We start from the raw sequence: 25081 nt of genomic DNA on the forward strand, positions 1-25081 counted from the left end.
ACCATGAAATTATACTGAAGAGTTTCCTTCCATGTTTCCCTAACAACAAAGTAGTAAATTATTGAGCAACATGACGCAATAGCATAGCAAAACACATGCGATAGACATGGTCGCTTTCAACGAAATAATTTTACGAAATATGAAAACACCATTTCTATGAATTCCCTTATAATTTATACCAAATAGGTACCTATAGCCATTTACTAATTTTCAACCCAACTCGACCTCTGAAATTTCATTAGCTCAAATCTATTTTAGTCTTCGAATAATATTAAATTATAGGTACTGAAATTCAAAAAAGACAGAAGTGAAGAATGCCAAAATTATTCTTCGCAATCATCGTTACTGTGGCTAAAGCTAAATTGAAAGGTGAAACATCGCATTGTTCTTCTGAAAATGGAATTTATTTTCTATCCCTCAAATTGTAAAATATCGATGTATTGAAACAGGAGCATTCACCCAGAATGAAATGAATTTCTCTAGATTGATATCTAGCTGTGGATAAGTAGAGCAATTTTCGAGAAAAATAATAAGCTTTAAAAAAATGGAAATTTTAATAAACACCCACTCATTTTTTCAGTTACCACTTTTCCACCCATTGAATAAATAACCTATGACTCATCGGGTAATTCTTTCTCATCAGCTGATTATCTGATATCAGTGAACAGTGATATCTCCCAGTTGTAAACTTGTATTGAACTATGATGGAATTTGGACTTTTCCAATCTCAAAAAACAATTTCTATTACGTTGACTTGAATTTGAAACGTAAAAAGTTGAGCTTTCGAATGTTTTAAACAGAAGGACAAAGGTGATTTGAGTACTCATGCGCAACTCGTGCTAAAATTGAAATTCTTCCAACTTTTACTTTTCCATTCGAATGTAACGTCAACGTCAGTGCATCGTGGCCTTCTCGAGTATGTCTACAACCATTTTTTGGTAAAAATTTCTTCAAAATGTCTATCTTTATATTGGTGTATTATGCTTAAGTTTTCAAATCGTAATCGAATGAAGTGTCGTTAACGTAATTGTGTTTTCAAATCATGCATTTATTTAATGGTTGGACTTATCTTTAAATTAAAACGCCTCTCGAGTGGTAGGGTGATAAGACTGTAACGTCATAATTTTACGTGTATATATACAAGTAACTTCACATAAAGCAGTTGAATCATATTTCATCGTTGATCAGTTTTTATTACTTCCACGAAGAAAAGAAAGTCTCTTAATCACTGGGTATTCCTTGGATGGGTAAGTGTTCAATTTTTTGCTTCTTTGTGCACTCTTAATTTCTAGTACATCTTGCCGAAGATGTTTTCTATAAAAATAATTTAATATTTAATTTATTACTGTACTGTCTCACAATGATATTCTCGATCAAGAAGTGAAATTTTTCAATACGTATACTTAATATATCATAGTGTGAAGTAGCCAGTGGGTCATTAAAACTGTTGTGCTAATCCTTCGTTTTAATTTTTTCTTTTCAGATCAGGGTAGTAATTTATCTAGAGAGGAACAGTTATGCCCTGTGGAACAAATTAGTCTCTGCAGGGATGGCAGTGCTCATGGATGTCAACCAACGGTTGGCCGCTGGGGCAGCGAATGGCCCAGTTGACTGAAAACCGCCCAAGAATGTATACAGAATTTAACTGAAGTCGGGGGCGAGTGGCCGAAAGGCCATCCGTTACCTCTACCAAAATGGGGTCGACCTAAGGAGGCCTTATTTTTAACATCTGTCGAAGAATATGAAGAATTAGCTCAGGTTATAGAACTAAACGTACAACATATACTGCAAGCTCACAACTATAATGCTATTGAAAATTTGATCAGGTTTGTAAAATACTCTCGAATTCTTCCTCTTTGTTCGAAAAGATCATCGCTATTATAATCATTCTTTGTGTTACAGATTTTACGAAGAGTTCAAAAAAAGCGAAGAACCATGTTTGATGAATTTTTACCGAAGCTATTGCCCACCAATTACATCCGAACATCATACTTGCGTTGGTTTAAGTTTGGAATTAATGAAAGAATTGTTCGTATTGGAAGAAAGATTTCCGGGCTTGATTGAGAAATTGTATTTGGCATCATGCGAAGAATGTGTTGATGATGTGTCGTCTTACACTTCGGAGTTACCTAACCCTTACGATTCAGAAAAAGAGCACGTTTTGGTCGCTTTGAAAATCAACATCGCTGGTCGTCTAGGAATTCTATTGCTAGATCCTGGGTATCATATTGGACGTGCCATTACCATCATGAAAGATTGCTATTACCCTCATACTGGTAAATTATTACCTCATTTAGAGATTATTGCTCAAATCTCGATGATATACTGAGTCGCAAAAACTAATCATTCTTTTGCTTCAGGTTGGTTTTTACAATCAGAAGAAAATTCATGTCGAAAAGAATACTGCTACAGTTTCGATTTTGATAATGAAGACTATGTGTACTGGCAAATTAGAGAGACGCGACCAAACGGTGTAAACAAGTTGATTGGAAATTTGATCTACGTGGGTGTACCTTATTTAGCACCAGTCGATGTTACGGAACGAAGAAATCTTGTTTACGAATTCAAATGCTTGGTTAGTCGTACAGTTAAAGGTAACCTAAGAGCTGGAGTTTATTTTCCATTCAAAGCTGGAGTCGATAAATTCACAATTTTCTATCAAGATGGTGATGTAACTAAACGTGAAAAACTGCCATTCTCCATGTTCGACAATAATGTGAGTATTTTCTATTAATATTCCTTCCAATTCCATCATAAACTTCTGTATATTAATCTGATTTTATTATAATTCCACAGAACTTAGCTCCAAGTGAAGAAAACGCATTATCTATGTGTAATATGCAGCTCGGATACAAGGATGGGCGATTGATCAACATATTAACATGTTATAATAACATCTTCAATGATGACAGCTTTGTTCAACAAATCACAGAAATCAACCAAAACATTTATAATTTAGGACAAGCCGAAGAATGACAATTATCTAACTAATTGTTTTCCGTTTACCTCGAATGCTTGCTGTTATATGAGTTTAGTTGCTACCTACTTTAGTTTTATTTTTGGTGATGGGTTTTATCATTATTATTTTTTTTTTTAGTATGTACATCATTTCTTCTCCTTCTTTTAGTCTTCATTTCTTCACAATATAAATAAATTTATTGAAATTATTACTTACCTATAATTATTTTTTTGTCTTTTTTTTTACTCAAAGAGAATTGTTTTACTTTGGGTTATTTATTACTTAATTGCTTGACTTTGATTTGCTTATAGTGTATTGAACAAGTTGTCATCAAGTGTAATGTTGTGCATTGTGCATATAATAAATGTTGCGCCACAATTGTGTCGTTTTTGTTGCTTACATGTATCGCGAATTCGCGATCTTGGTTAACGTCATATTGGAAGATTGAACTTGTTAGAGCCGAGTAAAATATTTCAATATGTAGAGAAAAGCCAGAAAAATGACCAAAAAAAAAACAGGAAATTTCAAATTGAAATTTGAAACGTTTTGGGTTTTTAATTTTAAAAATCTGGGCAATTTTGCAACTTTTTAGGTTGAAAAACAATTTTGTAGTGAATGAGAATTTTTGTCATTTTGAAAAAAAAAAAACAAATGGTAAAAAGCGGGACTTCGACGATTTTAGTAAAAGAAATGGATTTGGCAACTTTTGGCAAAAAAGTAAGTAGCTTTTTCTTCAAAAAAAAAAAAAATTACAAATTTTTGAAAAAGTGAGAATTTTGGGCAACGAAGAATATTTTTGAAATTTCTGATAAAAGGGCCAATTTTTGGCTAAAAAGCAAGACTTGAGAGTAATTCTTTAAAAAAAAAAAAAAAAAAAAGAGACTTACACAATTTTTCTAAAAAGCAAGATTGTGCCGAAAAAAAAGACCTTGACAATTTTAGCAAAAAGCAGGATCTTTTGTTATTTTTTTTTTAGAATACAATTTGAAGCTAAAAATGATATTTTGTTCTTCGTTTTCGTCAAAAAAGTGAGACTTCTGCACAACTTTTGGAAAATGTGAGACTGCCTAAAATTTTCTGCAAAAAAACAATTCTTATTTCTTAGCCATTTGGCTAAAAATAGAAAATTTTTCATTTTTGAAAACGTGTGCATTTTTTTCGACAAAAAGCAAGACTAAGAGACTAAGACAATTAAGGAAAAATTACCTTTTGGCAATTTTAGCGAAAGGAAAGATTTTGTAGCAATTTCCAGGAGAAAACTAGACCTAGATCTTTGGACAACTTTTTTTTTAAAAAAAAGCAACTTTTCGGGATTTTTGAAAAATGAAATCGAAATTCTTTAAAAATTTCACTAGAAACGTAAAGTGAGTTTTTGTTAATTTGCAAAAAGCAGGATTGTAATGCCAATTATTAGCAAAAAAAATTGTATGTTCTTTTTTGCAATTTTGAATGACCAAAAAAGCGAGAATTTGAACATTTTTGGAAAAATATGGAGCTTTTTAGAATTTTTGCAAAAAAGCCAAGGACAACAATCCTTACGTAGATAGATAGCCATTTTTCCCAAAAAAACGAAAAATTTTGTCAATTGGAATTCCTGGCAGAAAATTGTTGAGAAAGTGAGACTTTTCGGCAATTGCTGGCATAAAAGCGATATTTTTTGGTAATTCTAGGCTGAAAAATTCGAAACTTTCAGGAATTGTTTGCGAAAATAGGTATGACAATTTTTACCAAATTTTAGCCAGAAATTAAACGTTTTGGCAATTTTGACGAAAGGCGAGAATTTTTGCTATTTTTGGCAGACAGCGAGATTTTGACAATTCTAGCAAAAGGCAGGGTTTTGGAAACGTAACACTGAAAAGTCGATGTAACCAGTTAAAACCGTGCATATTTTCGAAAATTATTCACTTTGATATTTATAATTTCTTTTCCCCCTCAAGATGTAAATATTAAAAAAAGTTGAGTTTTTGAAATTTGGAACAAAAAAAAGACAATTTTAGCACCTATAAAGTTGAAAAGAAACCAAAAGTATCTAACCGAGGACGAGCTTAGAAATATTTTCACCCAATTAGCATCAGTTGAGACAAATTTTTGGAATCACTGAATCAACTCCAGCAGTCCAGCTATACCAATTGAAGAAATGAAACACGAAAATATTCATAACTCTATTATTGGATATTATATACAACAAAATCGAACAGATTTTCTTCGTATACAACAGTCAGAAGTGCTCTACGATAAAGTAACAATTTTTTTTTCAAAGAAAAGAAATCATAAATACTTAAAATTAAGAATAAAGGAACTTAGAAATAGTAAATATGAAAATTACATCTTAATTTCACCACGAAGCCACGATATTTACATTTTGAAATCATATTGTATAAAAGAAAAAAATTTGCATTGAACTGTAAAAAGTCTTAAAATAATTGCTACAAAGCTTAAATGTTAATCGAGAGTTACGAAGTAAAAAAAATCATTCTTGATTCTTTTTCTCTTTACGTTTGTTATAGGGTTTAGAACGGTGATCTTTTTTCTTTTGTTGAGATTCTTGTTTGAGACTATGTTCGGGTTCAGCACTACAACAGAAAAAGGTAATTAAACACGATTCTCGTCGAAATATTCGAGGGCTTTAGTAAATTCTATAAAGCTCCTCGCGGAATGCATGAATGAACTTACAACTACACCTAGAAAAATTTCACTGATAGAAAAATGAAAAAAAAAAGGAACCTAAAAACAACCTACGAGATGGAGAGAGTAAATTGTATGCTTATTTAAGCGAAGTGATATCATGCGTACAAAAGCAATAGTGTAACATGATTTTACAATGAGTAATAAGCGAAATGAAAAAAAAACAAGAGGATAAAACTTAAACTATAAGATATTACTTACATATATAGGTAAAATTGCTTCTATGAAGCACTTTAAATAGTAGGCCTACTTAACATTTTAATACCGCCGCACATACCTGTAAACATTAAACTCGATGTATTGTAAGAATGGTCAGCGTAATAAAGTGTGTGTTAGGTAAACTCTGGTTATTTTTCACAATTTGTATTCAAGCTGCTATTAGTGATTACCGATAAAGCGAGGCGATGTAATTTAATTGTTTTAAAGACAGGTATGTGCGTTAAATATTATTTTAGTTAAAGAACTTCAATCGTTGAGTAAAAACAAAAGAAAAAAGGTGATTATTTTTTGGATTAATTTCGAAAAAACCTGCTACGAACCTAGAATAGGTAACAGGGATAGGCAATGCCCTATATCTGGATTCGGGCAATGCTCGTGAATAATAATTCGAATTACACGACGCAGCTTTATAATTTTTTCTACTCGGACTGTACTTATACCTAATACCAGATGATCACAGATGTGTTACAACATGAAAGATAAGCTTCAAGTTTATTGTACGACTCCCCATCTAAGGTTATCGCAACGGAAATAATATTCAATGTTTAGTACCTCGGAGCTGGTGGTAAAGCGAGATATTCGTTCGGGTTGGTGTGATTCGAAGACCGATGATAGCCGATGGCTTGATGAGAACTACGAGGTCTGAAATGTTGCGTTTTAGTTTGCCATTCTCTGTTAAATTGGTCAGCTTCCTCTGAAATGGTACGATCATTTTTTAGAAACGAGGAATTAAACCCATTAGGCAACTGAATGTGACATGAATTTTACCTTCGTCCAAGTTGACGTACTCTTCGTTCTCTTCCAACTGACCAGAATACACGTTTTGCTCTTTTTCTTTAATATGAGCTCTTTCGCCAATATGATGACCGATCGATAATTTCTTCACACCGGAACGACTGTCACAAACGCTTTTCTTTGTCTCACGAACTCCACCAGGCCCACTTCTCGACGATTGCGAAGCTTGATACACCTAAATCAGAAATATACGTTATTGATCTTCTGAAATGAAATAAACCAAATGAACCTGGCATCTGACTTACTTGTGGTTTACCATCTGGACCAGTGGTCATAGTCATAACTGAACTAGAACTAAAAGAGTGACAATTCGGATCATTTGGCATTTGACTCATGCTTCTCATCATTTGGCCCATGTTTGCCATATTTCCCATACTAGGAAATCCGAAAGGAGACATCATACTGTTCATATTAGGGTCCATTCCGTCGTTGAAAGGCATTAGTGACATGGATCGACTACGGCCCGTGGGTGCTAGTGGATTACCACCGAAAAAGGAGTTCATCATGTTTTGCATCTGTCGCATGTGACCCCTGAAAAAGTAAATTCATTAAGCATACAGATATCCAAAATAAGGTGAAGGCTGGCCAATGTAGGACAAGCTGTAATCTTTCACTGTGTTCATGAGGAAAACTCAGACAGTTGTGAAACTGTTTTACAAGTGAATCCTACAGCTTACAGAACAATACAGTAAAACATTGAATAGCTGAGTATTCTTCGTGTATTTAGACTTACCCCATTAAGTCTTCGAATCCGTCACCCATCATTGAACCGAACATTTCAACTAAATACGTAAGCCTACGAGATAAAAACTGGAACAATGGTAACGCGCAGAAATGAAATCACAATCGATATTTGTACTGAATTTCACACCTTTACAAAGATTATCGATAGAATCACAAGTCTTTCAATTCTCAAAATGGATACTTGGGACACAAGATTTGTCTGATTTCTGATGCGTAACAGCTAAATCAATACACAGAAAAACTTCCATTCAGTTGAATTCAGCTTTCGAAATTCCACTTCTCGCCTTCAAATTCACGAAAAACCTAGAAATTTCCACTGAGCCTCCATTATCAGTGACAACAAAGCAACATTGTCAGATATAAGATGACCTTTTGCTGGGTGTTCAGTGAATTATGGTACCCTAGTGGTTTTATAATTTCAATTTTTCAGTGAAAAAACAGTATTAGAACAATATAGCTTAATAATTACGTACTATTATTAAATAATAGTTGAAATTCATTATCCAAATTCCACTTGATTCACTTTTTCCGTGAAAAATTATATTTACAAAACCGAAAAGGTATCATAATCATTCGAACACCTGTTCATTTTTTATCAGGTAAATTACGGGTAATTTTGAAAATGGCAACAGCGCTCGAATTTCTAGCCATCTGATTGGTCGATGAGACTTTGTTTATGTTTTCATTATAATGGTGAGGGCTCAAGCTCAAAATTCTTCGAATTTGAGAGTGCAAAAGCTCCAAAGCTCGATTTTCATTTCGTTTAATGAGGTTTTTTGAAAATATTAATGCCTGAAAGCTGCAGAATACTATTAATCGGAAAATTTCACATTTCTGTGAGATAAATGAGAAAACGAGACTAAATTTTAACGTCGTTCTGAGCATGTTCTGAGAAAGGGAAAATTTTATTTTTGATTTCCGACATTCTGAAAACGTATGCAAGTGTGAGAGAGTGAATGCATGTATTTGTACCGTATAAATTGAAGTCGTGTATTTGTGTTCACACTTTGCTACTGTGGTGGGGAGCGAGCATCAACATGATTTCTTATCACCTGACGTCTTCACGCTTTGATAAGATTTTACCAAGTTCTGATGAATCCCAAAATATCATCGAAATTTTCCATTTTTTCCCAGGGATTCTTCGATGACTAATTCGAAAAAGTTATAAAAGTTCTTCCTCTAGTTCGAAAATGTGTTGAAATTTCGCGACTAAGATGCGTAGCGTTCTATTTCACAATAATTTCGTTGATCTCAAATCGAAATGTGTTCAATATTCCAGTATTTTACATAAAACAGATTTCGAAAAATTCGCCAACGAAGAGCACATCAAGAAATGCGTTCAAAAGCTGAGTTCTCTGAAGCTCGTAGCAGATGGTAAGAAAATGGAAAGTAGAGCATCGGTGTTAATTCCGCTATGTCACTCGAACAATGACCTTTGTTTGCTATACACCTTAAGAACACATCTACTTCGACGACATCCAGGTAAAATATCATTTCCTGGAGGTATGTGTGATGAAAACGAAACTCCGGAAGATACAGCAAGACGAGAAACAGAAGAAGAAGTAGGCTTTGCTGGACATAAGATGAAAATTTATGGCTGTGGGGCACCTATCCTTAGGGCAGGTGTTTCGATTACACCGACTGTAGGATATCTTGGGCATGTGGGAACAAATGATTTTAAAATTAATAAAGAAGAGGTGCAGTTTGCTTTTACTGTACCCTTAGCAATGCTCTGTGATCCAGTATGTTGTAGATATACGCAATTTAGAAATAGTTACACGTTACCTGTGTATGTTGTAGATAGATTCAAGATATGGGGGGTTACTGGCTTCTTGACTCATTTATTTTTAAAATGTTTAGTAGACGATTTATATAAACTGAAACTGGTGCAAAGCACCGAAGTTTTAAAAGATACATGAATTGGAATTCTGTTAATTTTTATTTTGTTTTGCCTTTTATATGTTACCTTGTACCTTGCAATAATTTATTGTACGTATTTTATCTTTGATGTGTGTTTTTTGTCGTGATTTTTATACGAAACATTAAACGGTTTTGATAAGATTCTAACTTGTTTATTTCATACTTGAATAATAAATAATTTCGACATGAATACATTTCAAAAAATGTCATCGCGTTAAAAAATTCATAAACACTTGAACAATTATTCGGTTTTAACTGAAGCATTTTCGATGACACTATCGCCTGAAGTTTCTGTCAACGGTAGAGGTGCTGGAAGTGGGACATATAAATTCGATGTTCGATGCTCTTTAAGATAATCCCCTCCTTTTTCTTTATATTCCGCCGCAGTTATTAAATAATTTTTAAAATTACTATTCGTGCAAAACTTACTAGCCCCCAGCCAAGCGTTTAAAATCGGCTGCTTGGCCAGCGAAATGGAGAATTTCGATTGGAAGGGTCTCATTTCTAATAATTCCTTATTCATTCGATCTTTAAATCCAGGAATTTTGGTAGGTCCACCGGTTAAAAATATATTATTGGCTAAAGTAATGGCTAACTCTTCCGAATAGCCTTTTAGGATGAATTCTATCGTTTCAGCTATTCCAGCTTGGCTGGAACCCAGCATAGAAGGTTGAAATAAAACTTCGGGAGCTCGCATACGCTCCAATCCCAAATGCAGCTGGTAAGCTTCCTTAGTATTAATAGGTTCATTCGGCGAAGCACTGCCACTGAATAGAGGGTCGTAGTATTTCAGAACTTCTTCTAGTTCGAGTATTTTTTCTTGCTCTTCTTCGCTATCTGTGTCACCTCCTTCCTAAGTAATTAAATCAAGGTCGTTTTATTTGACGTTCGTCTCGGCGTTACGTAATTTTAGAAAAGAATTACTTTATTAATTGCTTTGTAAACGTCCCAGTCTTCGTCTCGTATACCAAAATCGTCGTCATTTTTTTCCTTACGAGCTAATTGACTTATCAATCTCATTCGTTCTTGAGATGCTATGGTGCCTCTTTTCGCCATATCTTGACGGCGCTGTCTACGAAGCGTTCTTTTTTCAACCAGTTCTTTTCTGAAAAAAAAAACGTGAAGAAAATTTCAAGTTTGTGAAAAGCATGCTTTAAAGCGCGAATATTTATTGAAAATATAGGTACCTTTTTCTATAGACTGTACTCAACCATGGTTTTATATCTTCGTCATCTTTGGGTAATTTGATATCGGTTTTCATTATTTTTATTTTTGGTTCCTAAGGGGGGAAAAGGGTTAAAAATGTTCATAAAAAATATCGAGTAAATTCGGTGCAAACCTCAGAAATGCTTTCTTCAATAACTCCTGCTCCCGCAGCAGCTGCAATTTTTTGTTTAGTTTTTTGGATTTTCGTTTGCAAAGTATTGACAGTTTTTTTCAATTCATTTAAATTTGATATCTCGAATTCTCGTAAGGCTGCCTAAAATAACATCGAGTATTATTTTTTTGTGTTCCGGAAAAAAAAGTCAAGTAAAAGTTTTTATCACCTGTATTTCCTGCTGAGTATCCATATCTTGTATCATTTCTTGAAGAGCTTGCAACCTGCTCAATTTTTCTTCGTCTTCGATCAACTATTCAAATCGATAATTTCCACCAATAAAATCGGATTTTCAATTTATGTATTCATAATCATAGGATTAATTCTCACTTTTTCTTCTCTTTTTCTTGCATTAATCTCGACTAATTTTCTCGCCAACTCTTTTCGTTTTTCTCGTTGTTGATCTGGAGTTAGAGGAGTGCTTACTGCGATGTTGTACGGTAACTGAATACGTTTAACGTGCTTATCATAGTAATCACCGTCAGCCCATTTGGCAGCTTCTTCTTGATAATTTGTACAAATAGATCCATGATCGAAAATTAAAGCCTGCAATGGGTAAAAATATTAGCACTTATTTCAATTCATTTATTTGCCAAGAATATCATCTTACCTCTGCTCGACTCAACGTTATAGCATTTAAATGAACTGGATATTTCAGCTGAAGTAATTTATGAAGATAATATGTGACGTGATATCCACCGATATCGATTCGTTTACATTTAGCAGTATCGACTTTGCCATCAATCACAGGAATAACGTGAGTACAATGATAACCAACGCTTACAATCAATACCGAACCTTTGGGATTATTGTCTTGCAAATAACTAAGCAAGAAATCAATCCCGTAGCAAACTCCAGGCACATTGTAACCTTCAAACAGCAGCTCTGACATCACTGAAAAAAAAATCATGAAAATTAAAGTAATCAAAATTCAACGTCTTACGTTTCGTTTCACAGTGAAAAAGATCCACTTACATATTCTAGAATAGTTGGGATTTAAAAAAGATTCAGTCATGAAAATTGGGTGATCAACACTTCCTTCAGTATCTATACTCAGATGAGCGAACGAGTAATCCAGGATTTGCTCTTGAACTTCAAACTGTGTGACTACGTTACGATCAAATTGGGTTTTTAGTTGAAATCTAACAGCTTCGATGTTCGTGATATCATTTCCTATTTGAGTTTCGCCTTCCTTTAAGGAGAAAAGTTTATGAATTATTCGATATCATATTGTATGAATGGGGTGAATGTTGTTTTGGTATTTACCTTCCTTCCACGATCTTTTCGAGGCCTTGCTAGTAAGTTTTTGAAGATTAAATTGGGTTGTTTGCTAGTGGCCCAGCCAATTCTGCAATTATAAGAACCTAAAAATACACGAAAGTTATTAGTATGAGCGGTTTTAAATATATTTTTAGTGTAGCAGTGAAGTTCACTTACCATTGTCTATTACTATAGGAACACGAGCGTTACGTATAGCTGTGGTATACGGATGATAAAAGTCCGGTATAGTTTTGAAATCTTTAATATCTAAAATATCCATAGTTTGCAAGTTTAATTAGGATATTTTAAAAATAGTTTTGAGCAATTCCATTTTTTCAAAATTTTTCAAATCAAAACCGAACCTATTCTTATCAGTAAAACTTGTTTGTTTGTTTATTGTTTTGAACTTTCCAACTTGAAAACAAACCTTTTGAGCAGCAATAAAATCTCAAATGGCCATTTTTTGACCAAATTTCTCAAATTTTTGAACAATTTTGAATTATTTTTCCATAAAATGTACAAATAAAGCATCTTTGAATCAATATTTCAATTAAAAAATATTTTTCATAGAAAAAAACTGTAATTTCACATTGTCCATTGTTTGGAGCTTCTTTCCTTTTTCAGTTTCTAAGCTCCTCCCACCAACCAAACTTTCCTGTTATCATCACGTGTTTTTCTCAACTTTTTAAAAAAACCTCGTGTCGTTTCATTTTTTACAAGTTTTAACCATAAAAAAATAAACACATCGGTGTAATTTAATTCGAATCACAATTTAGTATGCTATTCGAAGATGTTGAAGCCAACGTTGAAAAATCTAACCAACAAAAATTATGGCAAACCACCCAAAACTCAGAACCCTGTAAGTTATGCTATTTGTGATTATCTCAATTCGTGAACGAAATCTATTTCGTATTTGTATTTTTGCAGGTTTTACAAAAATTTGGACAACATCATATAGATTCGTTCAACTTCATGTTGAGAGAGGGACTTGACAATGCTATCAGAGATTTATGGCCTGTTGAATTCATGACGATGAACTCAACTAAAATTAAACTCCAAATTTTAGTAAGATTGCTCTTCAAATGATAAATTCTTATTCTTATCAAAATGGGTAATACGGTTCATTTGTTTCGTAGGATGCTAGAATAAGTTCACCTTCTGTACCCAGTGGCAGTATCGGTGTAAAAACCAAACAAATCTACCCTGCCGAATGCAGACAACGAAGTGCAACTTACACGGGCAAATTGCAAGTTCAGCTTTTATGGTACAAAGATGATAAATGCCATCCACCTATAGACATTGATTTGGCGAATATTCCAATTATGTTGAAAGTAATGCTTTCAGAATATATTTCTATCTTCATCTTGATGATGATTAATCGTTGACTACGGGTTTCAATTCAACTTTTTTTTCCAGTCTGATTTATGTAATTTGAAAAATTTAACCCCTGAAGAATTGATTAGCCATGGAGAACACGAAGAAGAATGGGGTGGATATTTCGTTGTCAAAGGAAAAGAAAGATTGATAAGAATGTTACTCAATACCAGACGAAATTATCCTATTGCTGTGAAACGACCTTCTTGGAGAAGCAGAGATACGAATTTTTCCGATATCGGTGTTCTTATTCGGTGTATATCAGAAGATCAAACGGCTGTGGTAATTATTTACTCCGATTTCTGACGTATTGATATTACCCGAAAATGTAATTATGTTTCTCGTATTTATTTCAGAATAATGTTCTGCATTTTTTAACCAATGGAACTGCTAAACTTATGATATCTTATAGGAAAGCTTTATACTACGTTCCTATTATTTTAATTATGAAATGTCTGGTCAATTACACCGATGAATTTATATACCAACATATAATCGCCGGTTACGAAGATGATTTATATTTCAAAGGGTTGGTGTATAATTCAACTATCTAATTGAAAATATGAATTATACCTCTAATTAATAATTATTATCGATATTCTACAGGTGCATTTTGGAAATGATGCGTTCTCTGCATGAATACGATATTCATAATCATGAAGAAGCTTGTAAATACATGGGTGATTTATTTCGCGTTCGATTTTACGATTTACCTCCGTGGACAACCGATGAAGAAATAACTCAATTTATTATGAAGTTGGTATCATTTTTCTGAGTAAATTCGTAAAATCCTCGATAGACGAATCATTGAAAATGGGTATCATTTCGTGTTGATTTTTAGTCGATGTGTTCTCATCCATTTGAAAGATAACACGGAGAAATTTCACATGCTGGTTGTAATGCTCCAAAAACTGTTCAACGTTGTTCAAGGACATAATTTAGTGGAGAATCCTGATTCTGTGATGTTTCAAGAGTTATTGTTAGGAGGTCATTTGTATCTTAAAGTGAGTCTGACTCTATGAAAAGTTGATTAAACAACGAAATTCATTCGAAATCCAATTACATATGTGGTTTTTCTTCCATTTTTTTCAGATCTTGAAAGAAAAACTTCAGGGTTGGCTGTACGCAGTAAAAAGTGTTTTACTGAAATACGATAAAATAAATGCCGATTTAAGCGAAAGTGAGGAGCACGAAAATTCACATAAATTCATATACATAGTTTGTTCTTGTTCTAAAGCTCGTTGTATCAATTTCAGAGGATCTTTTAAATTACATGAAAAAAGCTGAAACTGTGGAAATGAGTTTAGAATCATTTTTCGCTACAGGAAACCTGTTTTCAACTTCCGGATTGGGTTTGCAACAAGATAAAGGTCTGCCAACTCGCAAAGTATTCGTATTTTGTCGAATATGTCAGTTGACTTTCTAAACCATATTTTCTTTTCCAGGTTTAACGATTATGGTTGAAAATATCAGCAGAATGCGTTACATGTCTCACTTCAGAGGAGTCCATCGTGGTTCAGTTTTCGAACAAATGAGAATGACCGAACCTCGACAGCTGTTACCCGACGCTTGGGGATTCATATGCCCTGTTCATACGCCCGATGGTACACCTTGCGGTTTACTCAATCATTTAACGAGAACTTGCGAGGTTATTTGAATATTTGAATATTTCTTAGTCGTAGAAATGAGCTGTAAAACTTATATTTCTACGTTTCTTCAGGTTGCAGACACCCCCAGTAAAAAATTACTCGACAGAGTGCCCTTGGCTTTGGCCACTTTGGGTATGAGACCAATGACCGAAGCTCCTCTACCGTCCAGTATCAGTTCTTGGTATTTTGTCATGTTAGATGGTAAAATAATCGGTCACGTAATGGCAAGCATGGCTGAAAGCGTAGTCCAGCAGTTAAGATTGCTAAAAATCGAAGGAAAAAAGGTATCGTTGACTGGTCATTCGATTTGTTGATATTTTCATCGGAGTCGATTAATTTTCACCTATATTTTTTCATCAGGTTCCAAGAACCATGGAAATAATTCTGCTCCAACGTAAAGATTACGATACCGTGACTCAATTCCCTGGCCTTTATTTATTCACCGGTAACGCCAGAATGGTCAGGCCAGTGTTGAATTTGGCAGCAAATCAGATTGAAATGATTGGTACATTCGAACAAGTTTATTTGGATATTAGCATATGTCCCGAAGAAATAATACCAGGAGTATGTGGCATATTTATCACTTCTCGGAGTTTTTGCATTGGTGAATTAATTATTAAAATGATTACAGGTTACCACACATCAAGAGTTATCAAAGTCAGACTTTTTAAGTTTTGCTGCTTCGTTAATCCCTATGCCAGATTATAATCAAAGTCCTAGGAATATGTATCAGTGTCAGGTATTTGAAAAAGAGTTGATTGAAATATTGTTGCTGAATTTTTATTGATGAGAAAATGATTATTTTTACAGATGGGTAAACAAACTATGGGAACTGCTGTTCATAATTGGCAATTGATATCGGATACTAAATTATATAGACTTCAGACCCCTGCCAGTCCTTTATTCAGACCGGTGTTTCACGATATACTGCAAATTGATGATTATGCGATGGGTACTAATGCTATTGTGGCTGTGATTTCTTATACGGTATGTGATTAATTTTTATCAATATTTTTGTATTAAAATCGTGAAATAATTTACGATTTTTTTTGTAGGGTTATGATATGGAAGACGCTATGATTATTAATAAAGCTTCCTTAGAGCGAGGATTCGCCCATGGATCTATTTATAAATGTGAAACCATCGAATTAAAGGTATTGTATAGAATTTCAATTCTAAAAATTAATTATTTTCTAATTAAAACTATGTTTTCAACAGCCTGGAATGTATTTCACCCTCGATCCAAATCGTAAAGACTTAGCCGGCCAAGTTGATAGAGATGGGTTACCATTTGTTGGATCTAGATTGACTCCAGATAGTATTTATTATAGGTAAGCATCTGAAATCCATGTTGGAAATACTACTATCGTCCTACATTTCATTTATTCGCCAATATTTAATTCATTTACAGTTACTACGATCCTGCAACGCAAGCATATTCCATCGGTAAATACACCGGTAAAGAAGAAGTATTCGTTGACACGGTTCGATTATGTGGTGATTTCGTCAACGATAAATCATCTGTTCAAAAAGCTTGCGTACTGTTCAGAGTACCGGTAAATGCCTATATATCTACGTGTATAAAAACATTTCATTCTATTTTCAACTAGAGTCTAAAAAAAATCTCTATTCAACAGAGAAATCCTAACGTCGGTGATAAATTTGCTAGTCGAGCTGGACAAAAGGGTATTTTTAGTTTAGCCTACAAACCCGAAGATTTACCATTCACCGAAAGTGGGCTCGTACCAGATATTGTATTCAATCCTCACGGTTTCCCTTCCAGAATGACAATCGGTAACAAGAAATTGACTCGATTATCTTTCTAAAAAAAAAAACCAGATCAATATTTATTTGATTTTTTACGCAGCTATGATGATCGAATGTATGGCTGGAAAAGCTGCCTCAATGTATGGAACGGTTCACGACGCTTCTCCATTCCAATATGGTGAAAATGAATCGGCGATTAATTATTTCGGAGAATTGCTTCAAGCTGGTGATTAAATTTTTCCTAATTTTTTTCGTATTTTTTAAATTAATTTTTAATACGTCTCTTATCTCTAGGTGGATATAATTATTACGGCGAAGAAATCATGTATAGCGGAATAGACGGTACGGAGATGCCAGCTTCTATATTTTTCGGTGTCGTACATTATCAAAGATTACGTCACATGGTATCAGATAAATGGCAGGTTAGTGACATTAAGACAAGCAATCGGACGTCTCTTTTGCATAATCGATTATCACGATTTTTATTAATTCAAGGTAAGAAATACCGGTCCGATTGATATTCTCACACGACAGCCTTTAAAAGGAAGAAAAAAAGGAGGAGGTGGTCGTGTAGGTGAAATGGAACGAGATGCACTTATCTCTCACGGTACACCGTTTCTGATTCAAGATCGTTTTACTGATTGTTCTGATAAATCAACGGTAACTCTATTGTATTTCCTGAATACGATTTTAATCTAAATGGGTTAAATTCTGACGTGATTTTATTTTTTTTAGGCTCATTTATGTCGTACTTGTAAGACCTTAGTTGGTCCAACTGTGATTGTTCAAATGTCTGCCGATGGTCGTAACGTAAAACGAAACGTCGCCGTTTGCAAAATATGTAAAAGTAAAGATTCTAGGAATATTCAAGAGATCGGAATTCCTTATATATTTAGATATCTATTAGCTGAATTAGCATCGGTGAATATTAAACTGAAATTTAATTTAGAAGAAGAACTAAACGCTGTTACGATATCTGACGAATAAAGCATTTTTTTATATTGTTTTAATTCGTTCGAAATTACTGTAAGCTTAATGAAATCAGTTTCTTAATAACAGAGCTGAAGGTATTTCTTCAGAGTAACAATCGAACACAACAAATGGCTTGAAGCCAAAATTTAGTTTGCCTACATAAATTCATGGCCATGTTTTACAAAAAGTTTTCAGTTCAGCTTTCAAAATTCGATTCGTTCAATTTGAAAAAATTACATCATCGCGATAGCAATGTATTGGTTCATCAATCGATATAAAATTAAGATGGGAAGTTGATACGAACTGATGCCTAGCCTATCAGTAAACTCATCTAGAGGTGGAAGAAAGAAGATTTAAACCTGATTATAGGGCCAATGCAACATCTGCACTGACCTAGTAAATACCTATTCACGAGAAATGTCCCCAAAACAAGAATTAAATTACTGACCTACGATAATACATCTCTTATCTAAGTTGTAGTCACACAAGAAATGACGTTACCCTAGGCAAATGTATTTTCATTCATTCGAATTACGAACGTAAGGTACGTCGTACAGATAACTTGGTTTCAATGTCAAGTCGTCGAGTCGAGATGAATTAGCCAAGAACTTCGTTCAGTAATTTACGCAACGTACGATAGAAATAGTTTTTCTAGTGATTCGTAATCGTAACCTACATTTATGTAGTAAAAAGCTCGTCGCATAGTTAATCTCGACGAGACGTATAGGCCGATAAGCTTACAAAGCTTTATCGCAAACTTTTCCTCGGCTCAATTTCATATTTTGAAGGTTATACAGAAAATCCAGTTAAGCAGCTTATCTCAAATTTCAAGTTCAATTAACCTAATGACCCTGATAATGATTTCCTTCATCAGCTGGTAGGTAATAAATTGATGTCTGTCTGAATCCTTGAGACTATCTAGAAAATTCCATATCGTACACGTGAGCAAATTCGCGATACGAATAATCTATCAAATGAGTCACACCACTGCTCGCCTCACCCATCAGATAAAAATCAATGACCGAACGTGGACTCGTAGTAAACTTTACCCTTTACCAATTTGTAAGCTAACAGACTGAATCAACTCTGACAAAAAGAATGAAAAAAGTTGACGAAATCTCCGACAGATAACAACACAATTTATTCGTAAGACAATAAATTAACAAGCAGGATGATTTCATATTTTTATAAATTACTACATAGAATAATGTACGGTAATTTTTATAAGTCATAAAGCGCAAAATGAATTTGTCCTTACAGGACACGAGGAATTTTACTATTAAACACGAAACATATTTTTTGTACAATACTGAAGGTTATGTTTAAAAATTTCCCATAAAGATTACTTTTTACACGATTCGATGATAAATTGAATAAGATTCGCTCTTTCTTTGTCGCTCTTGATTCCAGCGAACACCATCTTTGTGCCAGGAATATATTTCTTTGGATTTTCCAAGTATTCGAAAAGGGTGTCTTTACTCCAGGTGATACCTTAAAACGTGAAATTAAAAATTAATAAAAACGTAGGCGTCGTTTTCAAGGTGAATAATCGAGTTACTGATTAGTGATTACTGTACCTTTAGCTTTATTCGCTTCGGAATACGCGAATCCAGCGACTTGACCAGTTTTACGTCCGACCAATCCGTGTAAATTCGGTCCAACTTTGTTTTTTGCACCTGGTTCGATGTTATGGCATTGTCTGCATTTGGTTTCGAAAACCTGCAAAATTAGAACAATGTGATGTAAAACGAATGAGAAATTACGAAAGAAATATAATGTAAAATTCACATATTTTAGGTGTTATTTTCAGTTCACATCGAAAGCAGATACGATTTCGAAGAGTAGATCTATGCGATAGTTTCAAGATCACTCGACACATTTACGTCAATTTCTTTAGTAAGAAGGACAAAACACAAAATCAATAAATTTCAAATTTCAACTCACCTTTTTGCCTTTTTCAGCGTTTCCTTCTGGAATGCCCATAATTTACTAGTTTTGAAAGCTGAAACAGAACACAAACGATTAGAAAATTGATGAATTATCACACAATACAAAATTGAGGAAGTCTCCAATTTGAGCACTCAACAAACACTCGCTGAATTTGATATTGGGCGAGGACGAATCGAGGATAATTGATGTACACGTAATATTGGCTAACTCGAATTGAGAAATTTGTAAAAGTAGATAAGTTTTATGAGAATTTCAGTAGCTTACCTTAAAATAACTCGAGAAATTAGAGCACCACCTTAACCTTCACTAGGTTTAACACGATTTGCACCAGAAACACACTGTACTCAATTCGACTTTAAATTGAAATCTGTTCAATTTCGCGGCATGCGCTTTCGACTGAAAAAGATGATGAAATCGTATCACCAAGTTTCAGAGGTCACCGGCGCCGTTTGAACGGTGTTTCGTATTTCATGACGATTCTACAGTACGTTGTACGAACTTCGAATACCTACTTAACCTACATTCCATTCCGTTGCAAATTAAAATTTTTTCAAAAAATTTCTTCACTCATTCACTGTTTCTTGGTCTTGATCAGACTTGTTGTTTTTATTTTAGTCATTGATGACGATGATGACTGATGTACTTATACTTGATGAAATGATGAGCGATGAGCGATGATCATGGCGATGATGATGATGTCAAGTCAATCCAACGTCAATATTCAACAATAGCTGCTCAATTTTCTAACGAAATATCAAAATAAAATCTGAAAAAGCGAAGTAATAACAATGAGATGATGAGTGAGAATGAAACGTAAAATTCTAAATGTCTTCAAGTCTCAAAATTCTAGATGAATACTTACTTGAGAGCTAAATAGGTTCCTCACAAAACAAATTATAACAGTCAACATGTCGAAAGAATTAATTTTCACGACTTCCTGAATTTGAGGAATATAAATTTCATATTTTTTTCAAGGCGTAATTTTAGCATTTTAAACAAGGTCTTTTCAAGAAAATTTCAAGTGGTTCTATAGATATAAAAATTTCACAACAATAAGGAAAATAGGCCAACTTCGACTCTGAATTTTCTATCAAAATATCTCAAGGGTGATCACGAATCTGATCGTTGCGCAAAATCGCTCGAAAAGAATGAGTCAACTCCCAACGTACGAAGCCTCGAAGGCTAGACTATTTTAAATTTCAATGTTTCACAGCACTCGAACCTCTCAAAATAATTAAATGTAGAACAATAACGATTAGTTCTATCGATTACCTGTCACTGCATCCTTGACAGTTCTGAGAAAAGCACTCCAAATATACAATTGACACTGAATTTTTCACCCTATCCCTATTCTCAGAAAACACACTTGAATATTACATGCAGTCAAGTGCTCGCAATCACCAAAATAATACATTTTTTCTTCGAAATATAGTCATTTCGCAGAACTACACTTGGAAAAGTCCTTCGAATAAACTGACAAGAGTAAAATAATTGATATGTGCGCACTTAGTCAGTAGATCGCTATTAAAACTTATTAGTCATCGAATATAATAATATTAGAATTCAAATCGAAAATCGAAATCAATATAATTTACTTCAACAAACATATAAAATCACTTTAGAACATAATTATTCTCACAGGAAAATTCCAACGTTATAGTAAGGGAAAACCAGACGTGAAAAAAAAAGTCCTTACTTTGTAACAAAATACTGCATTTCATACATAAAAAATAATCACTTGAAATTTCAATTTTTCTTAAATATAAAAACGCTTACTTCGCAATTAATAAAAATAAATTAAATACCAAAAATGAATTGTAAGCTCCTTCACATTTAGTATACTAACATAAAATCACACCTACAATTTTGAAAAAATGATATGAATAAACGTAATACAAAGGATATGAATCACTATCAAGATTCACTATACATAGTAACACTTATAAATTATAATAAAACATAAAAAAGGAAACTTTAGATACCAAGGTAACGTAATAAAAAGTCAAACGAACGAAAATGCATCAAAAATTCAGCTGATTTTTATAAATAGGATGCGCCATATTATAGCCTTTTAAATGTCTATAAAATTCCATATTATTAGGTACGATACAAGGAGAGTTCATAGTCATGGCTGAATTATACAGTGTATTTTTAATCAATTTCCTTCTCTTCGCCTGCTCTTCTAGAGATCGACATTCTTGACAGCTTGGAATCGTACACAATTCTGAACCACGTTTATTGCAGCGTTTTCCGAAATACTGATTCACATCGAATACAGCTCGCTTATTCGTAGAAACATACTTGGCGATGAGTCGAGTCACATCTTCGGTGGCATCAGGCATAGCTTGATTTTGAGCTACGGAAGGTTCAGCCTCACTGGGCGACTTCTGAGGTACAGAGCTCTTCTCTAGCTGCAATAAGCTCTCAAGAGTCAGCTCGGTTTGCACGGATTTCTCTTCGTATGTTTTAATAACCTCGGGTTGTTTTTCGACGTGAACTTCGTTACTCGTAATAGGAGCCACCGAAGGTTCATCTTTATCCGTCATATCTTGTAAATCTAAATCTGACCGAATATCGATATCGACATCACCCACCGTTACCGAAATACTGGTTCCTTGTTTTTCGACTGGCTCTTGAACTGGAGGCGATGTAATATCAGGAAAGCTATCATTATTCGTGCTGCTTATCACATTTTCAGCTATGTCGTTCTCTACGTAGGTATTAGTCGAGTGTACTTCATCTTGCGACGATAAATTACAAATTTTTTTCGACGTTTTAGTCAAGTCGTTGGTTAAAACCGTAGTAGAGGTGGAAATCACGTTATCGAAGCATTTGTAAAACGCTTTAGCATTCTGCAAAGGCGAGGTAGACTTGGAAACTGAGAAACTGAGTCGAGTCTCCGGTACTAACGTTTCGTTAGTTTGTTCAACTCGATCGACATTTTGAGTATCCGCAGGTAAAACAGGACTAGAAGTATTCGTAGGCGGGATTACGTTACTCTGCTGCGAGCTACTTTCACCGGTGGTCGTACTCGTGTAAAATATCGCATCACTCGAATCGCCAGAATTTGACATCAGGTTATGGAACAACGACTCGTGTAAATTACCAGCTATCTCGATCGTACTCACAGACATAATGGATTCGCTAACATCTTGACCGAAATTACTAACGCTGCTAAGATCGGAGACAGATTCGAGGAAATCATCGACATCGTTGAACGATTTCAATTCGTTGATGGCGTTATCGATCATTTCTTGTTTCTGAGCCGAATCGTAAACGGTGATCATGTCTGTGGGGCTGGATGAACTCGTACCGGGCACCGAAGCTTGCGATTTACACGAACAAAAATTTTGCGAATTTCCAGCGTCGCAAGTGTAAAACTTTTGAGAATCGATTGATTTACACGTACAGGCTGAATCGGTCAAAGCGAGCGGTTTGTAACACAGTTTATAAATGCTTTGAGGTATAATCGAATGTTCATCTGTCATGAATTTGATTATGGGCTGAACATCGCGAGGTTTAAGGAACGATATGAAACGTACTAATTCCGAATGACTGCAATGACCACTGTATGGAAATATGTACAGTCCTGGTACGCTGAATTCTTCGTTACTGCTCATACGATTACAGTGGTAGAAAGCGGTTAGAAGAATAATGATGTAAGGTCCTTCTTCGGCTTGCCTGTAAAATTAAGATTATTTTTTAGCCACTGATAAGAAAGACTGCGGGAGATGAACGTTGAAATTGGATGATTACATTTTCATGCATTCTTTAGGATTTATAATATAATCACAGGCGTAGATTCTGCTCTTTTTTTTATCCGTCGTAAAATGACTTTGTAGATTTAATCTCGACAGGATAATAAATTTCTCTTCGGAAACGTGTATCTTTTCCTAAAAAACAGATAAATCGAAATTTTTAGATTAGCCTAGAGAAAGAGTGAAGATATTGTTTTATTCTTGAATTTATTTCAACTTTGAACTTACGTCTAAAGCTTTAGCAATATCCAACAGAATTTCTTCTTTTCCCAAACGTTTTCCAGAAATAGCTATTTTATGCTTAGGGTGTTGCCTGCAACAAAATTACGAGTTTTAAATCCCAAATTCGGAATTCGTGGACAAAAAAATAACAAAATTAATGTGTACCTCAAACACGTCACGATCTGATCCATGATTTCACTCCTGGAGGGAAATTCGCAGTGTTCTGCTGCATACGTGTTATCGATGAACGCAACATCCAGCTCCTAAAATGATAAATTATGAGATAATTTGTTTTAAAAATTGATATCTTAATTAAAATAACAAAACGTACCCCTTTATCAACCACAGCTTTCAATATGGGAGCTTCAAAAATAGAATCAAAGGAAGATGGTCGAAAAAATCCGGTATAAAGTACATTACCGAACGATCCTGCGAAATAATTATGAGATTAATTTCAATCACAAATTACATAGAAATTAAAAAATCAATATTTTTCAGAGCTGATTCAGAAAATAAACGTACCTTGAAATAAGAACATCAAACTACCGGTATAATAGTTAGCATCGAAAGCTGTAACTGAAAAAGCCGGCTTCGATTGGTCATCGAGAACGGTTATAGTTTCGTTTTCACGTAACTCGACAATTCTATGCTCTGATACCTAATTTATTGAGAGAAAACATACGTTAAAAATTTATTACGACTGAAATTGAGCAGTATGAACTGTGAATTGAAATACGAACTTGGTAATATGTAATAAGATACCACTTATTAAATAACGAAGTGTAGATTGTGTAGGTCGACTCGCAAATATCTTTTATAGAATCATCAGCGCCAATCCTCAAGTAAGTCATAAATCTGTAATATTTATCCTGTAAAATGACAAAAAAAAATCTCACTGTAAATGAAACGAAATAGGGTACATAAAATTATACGTGTATGAAAATCACCTGAGTCAAAGATTTCCAGTAGTCGACCAAGATATTGGAATTGGGGATTCTGTGAACGATTCTAAACTTTTTCGAAGGCATCTTGATCGGAGTGAAAAAACAATGTGTGAATAGTACGTTCGGTTGAATGTGTAAATTGAATTATTAGGCTTATCGTAACACTCGAAGCTTGAAGCATACCTTCAGTTGATCACATTTCAATTATTTGTTCTTCACTTGAAATGTTTGCTTTTCTTATCGTTACATTAGGAAATTCGATTAGAAGTTTCAAGAAATTTAATTAGTGTAGAAACAAAACCGAACAGGAGTATTTATTTACTTTTTTTACGAAAAAATTTTGTAATATCAGTTGATTTGTTGACATAACTAGGTTTGTATTGTTTAATTTTCACATTTTCGTGTAGGATCGTTATCGAAAAAATACAAAATAATCGAACCCGATTGGTGCATTTTCAGGACTTTCATCCCCACCCACCCCTAAT

General features: G+C 34.1%; 7 protein-coding genes across 10 annotated transcripts; 3 read left to right on the top strand and 4 right to left on the bottom strand.

The window, feature by feature from the left end:
- The first annotated feature begins 740 nt into the window (after positions 1–740).
- LOC135845291 (uncharacterized) lies at positions 741–3337 on the top strand. Its single transcript, XM_065363769.1, has 5 exons — positions 741–1247; positions 1484–1826; positions 1903–2276; positions 2361–2716; positions 2797–3337. Exons 3-5 carry the CDS (start codon positions 1943–1945, stop codon positions 2974–2976), a joined length of 870 nt encoding a protein of 289 aa, XP_065219841.1. The 5' UTR covers positions 741–1247; positions 1484–1826; positions 1903–1942; the 3' UTR covers positions 2977–3337.
- A 1773-nt stretch (positions 3338–5110) lies between these two features.
- Mlf (myeloid leukemia factor) lies at positions 5111–7695 on the bottom strand. Of its 3 annotated transcripts, XR_010558719.1 has the most exons (7): positions 7392–7694; positions 6904–7189; positions 6632–6833; positions 6416–6557; positions 6184–6303; positions 5846–5921; positions 5111–5532 (listed from the first exon to the last, which is right to left on the bottom strand). XR_010558719.1 is itself a non-coding variant. In XM_065363767.1 (6 exons), the coding sequence occupies exons 1-6, from the start codon at positions 7433–7435 to the stop codon at positions 5430–5432; spliced, it is 897 nt and encodes a 298-aa protein (XP_065219839.1). In that variant the 5' UTR covers positions 7436–7695; the 3' UTR covers positions 5111–5429. The 3 variants fall into 3 exon arrangements, 2 of the variants coding, with proteins under 2 accessions (XP_065219839.1, XP_065219840.1); XM_065363767.1 differs by lacking the exon at positions 5846–5921 and having other exon boundaries at positions 7392–7695; XM_065363768.1 differs by lacking the exons at positions 5846–5921; positions 6184–6303 and having other exon boundaries at positions 7392–7689.
- A 784-nt stretch (positions 7696–8479) lies between these two features.
- Positions 8480–12325, bottom strand: Arp5 (Actin-related protein 5). Its single transcript, XM_065363766.1, has 10 exons — positions 12138–12325; positions 11967–12064; positions 11676–11892; positions 11311–11594; positions 11031–11246; positions 10870–10953; positions 10662–10802; positions 10510–10601; positions 10247–10427; positions 8480–10175 (listed from the first exon to the last, which is right to left on the bottom strand). The coding sequence occupies exons 1-10, from the start codon at positions 12238–12240 to the stop codon at positions 9564–9566; spliced, it is 2028 nt and encodes a 675-aa protein (XP_065219838.1). The 5' UTR covers positions 12241–12325; the 3' UTR covers positions 8480–9563.
- On the top strand, positions 8617–9463 carry LOC135845293 (mitochondrial coenzyme A diphosphatase NUDT8). The gene has a single exon (XM_065363770.1). The coding sequence runs from the start codon at positions 8617–8619 to the stop codon at positions 9319–9321; it is 705 nt and encodes a 234-aa protein (XP_065219842.1). The 3' UTR covers positions 9322–9463.
- Positions 12326–12621: 296 nt separating the features above from the next.
- On the top strand, positions 12622–17760 carry RpI135 (RNA polymerase I subunit Rpl135). The gene is made up of 22 exons (XM_065363765.1): positions 12622–12819; positions 12888–13025; positions 13097–13291; positions 13377–13616; positions 13691–13863; positions 13941–14090; positions 14176–14338; positions 14427–14514; positions 14591–14704; positions 14780–14982; positions 15055–15267; positions 15344–15547; positions 15615–15722; positions 15794–15970; positions 16039–16137; positions 16202–16314; positions 16395–16539; positions 16621–16777; positions 16851–16976; positions 17045–17172; positions 17246–17410; positions 17486–17760. Exons 1-22 carry the CDS (start codon positions 12751–12753, stop codon positions 17735–17737), a joined length of 3420 nt encoding a protein of 1139 aa, XP_065219837.1. The 5' UTR covers positions 12622–12750; the 3' UTR covers positions 17738–17760.
- A 1081-nt stretch (positions 17761–18841) lies between these two features.
- On the bottom strand, positions 18842–20093 carry LOC135845571 (cytochrome c-2-like). Its single transcript, XM_065364206.1, has 4 exons — positions 19937–20093; positions 19667–19724; positions 19300–19441; positions 18842–19213 (listed from the first exon to the last, which is right to left on the bottom strand). The coding sequence occupies exons 2-4, from the start codon at positions 19703–19705 to the stop codon at positions 19065–19067; spliced, it is 330 nt and encodes a 109-aa protein (XP_065220278.1). The 5' UTR covers positions 19706–19724; positions 19937–20093; the 3' UTR covers positions 18842–19064.
- A 1147-nt stretch (positions 20094–21240) lies between these two features.
- On the bottom strand, positions 21241–25006 carry LOC135845568 (protein artemis-like). 2 transcript variants are annotated; one of them, XM_065364202.1, is made up of 9 exons: positions 24780–25006; positions 24600–24680; positions 24393–24521; positions 24175–24310; positions 23984–24081; positions 23818–23915; positions 23659–23743; positions 23429–23565; positions 21241–23353 (listed from the first exon to the last, which is right to left on the bottom strand). In XM_065364202.1, the coding sequence occupies exons 2-9, from the start codon at positions 24678–24680 to the stop codon at positions 21694–21696; spliced, it is 2424 nt and encodes an 807-aa protein (XP_065220274.1). In that variant the 5' UTR covers positions 24780–25006; the 3' UTR covers positions 21241–21693. The 2 variants fall into 2 exon arrangements, with proteins under 2 accessions (XP_065220274.1, XP_065220273.1); XM_065364201.1 differs by having other exon boundaries at positions 24600–25006.
- Between the last annotated feature and the right edge of the window lie 75 nt (positions 25007–25081).

This window comes from Planococcus citri, chromosome 4 (assembly GCF_950023065.1).
Source record: "Planococcus citri chromosome 4, ihPlaCitr1.1, whole genome shotgun sequence".
Taxonomy (NCBI): Eukaryota; Metazoa; Arthropoda; class Insecta; order Hemiptera; family Pseudococcidae; genus Planococcus; species Planococcus citri.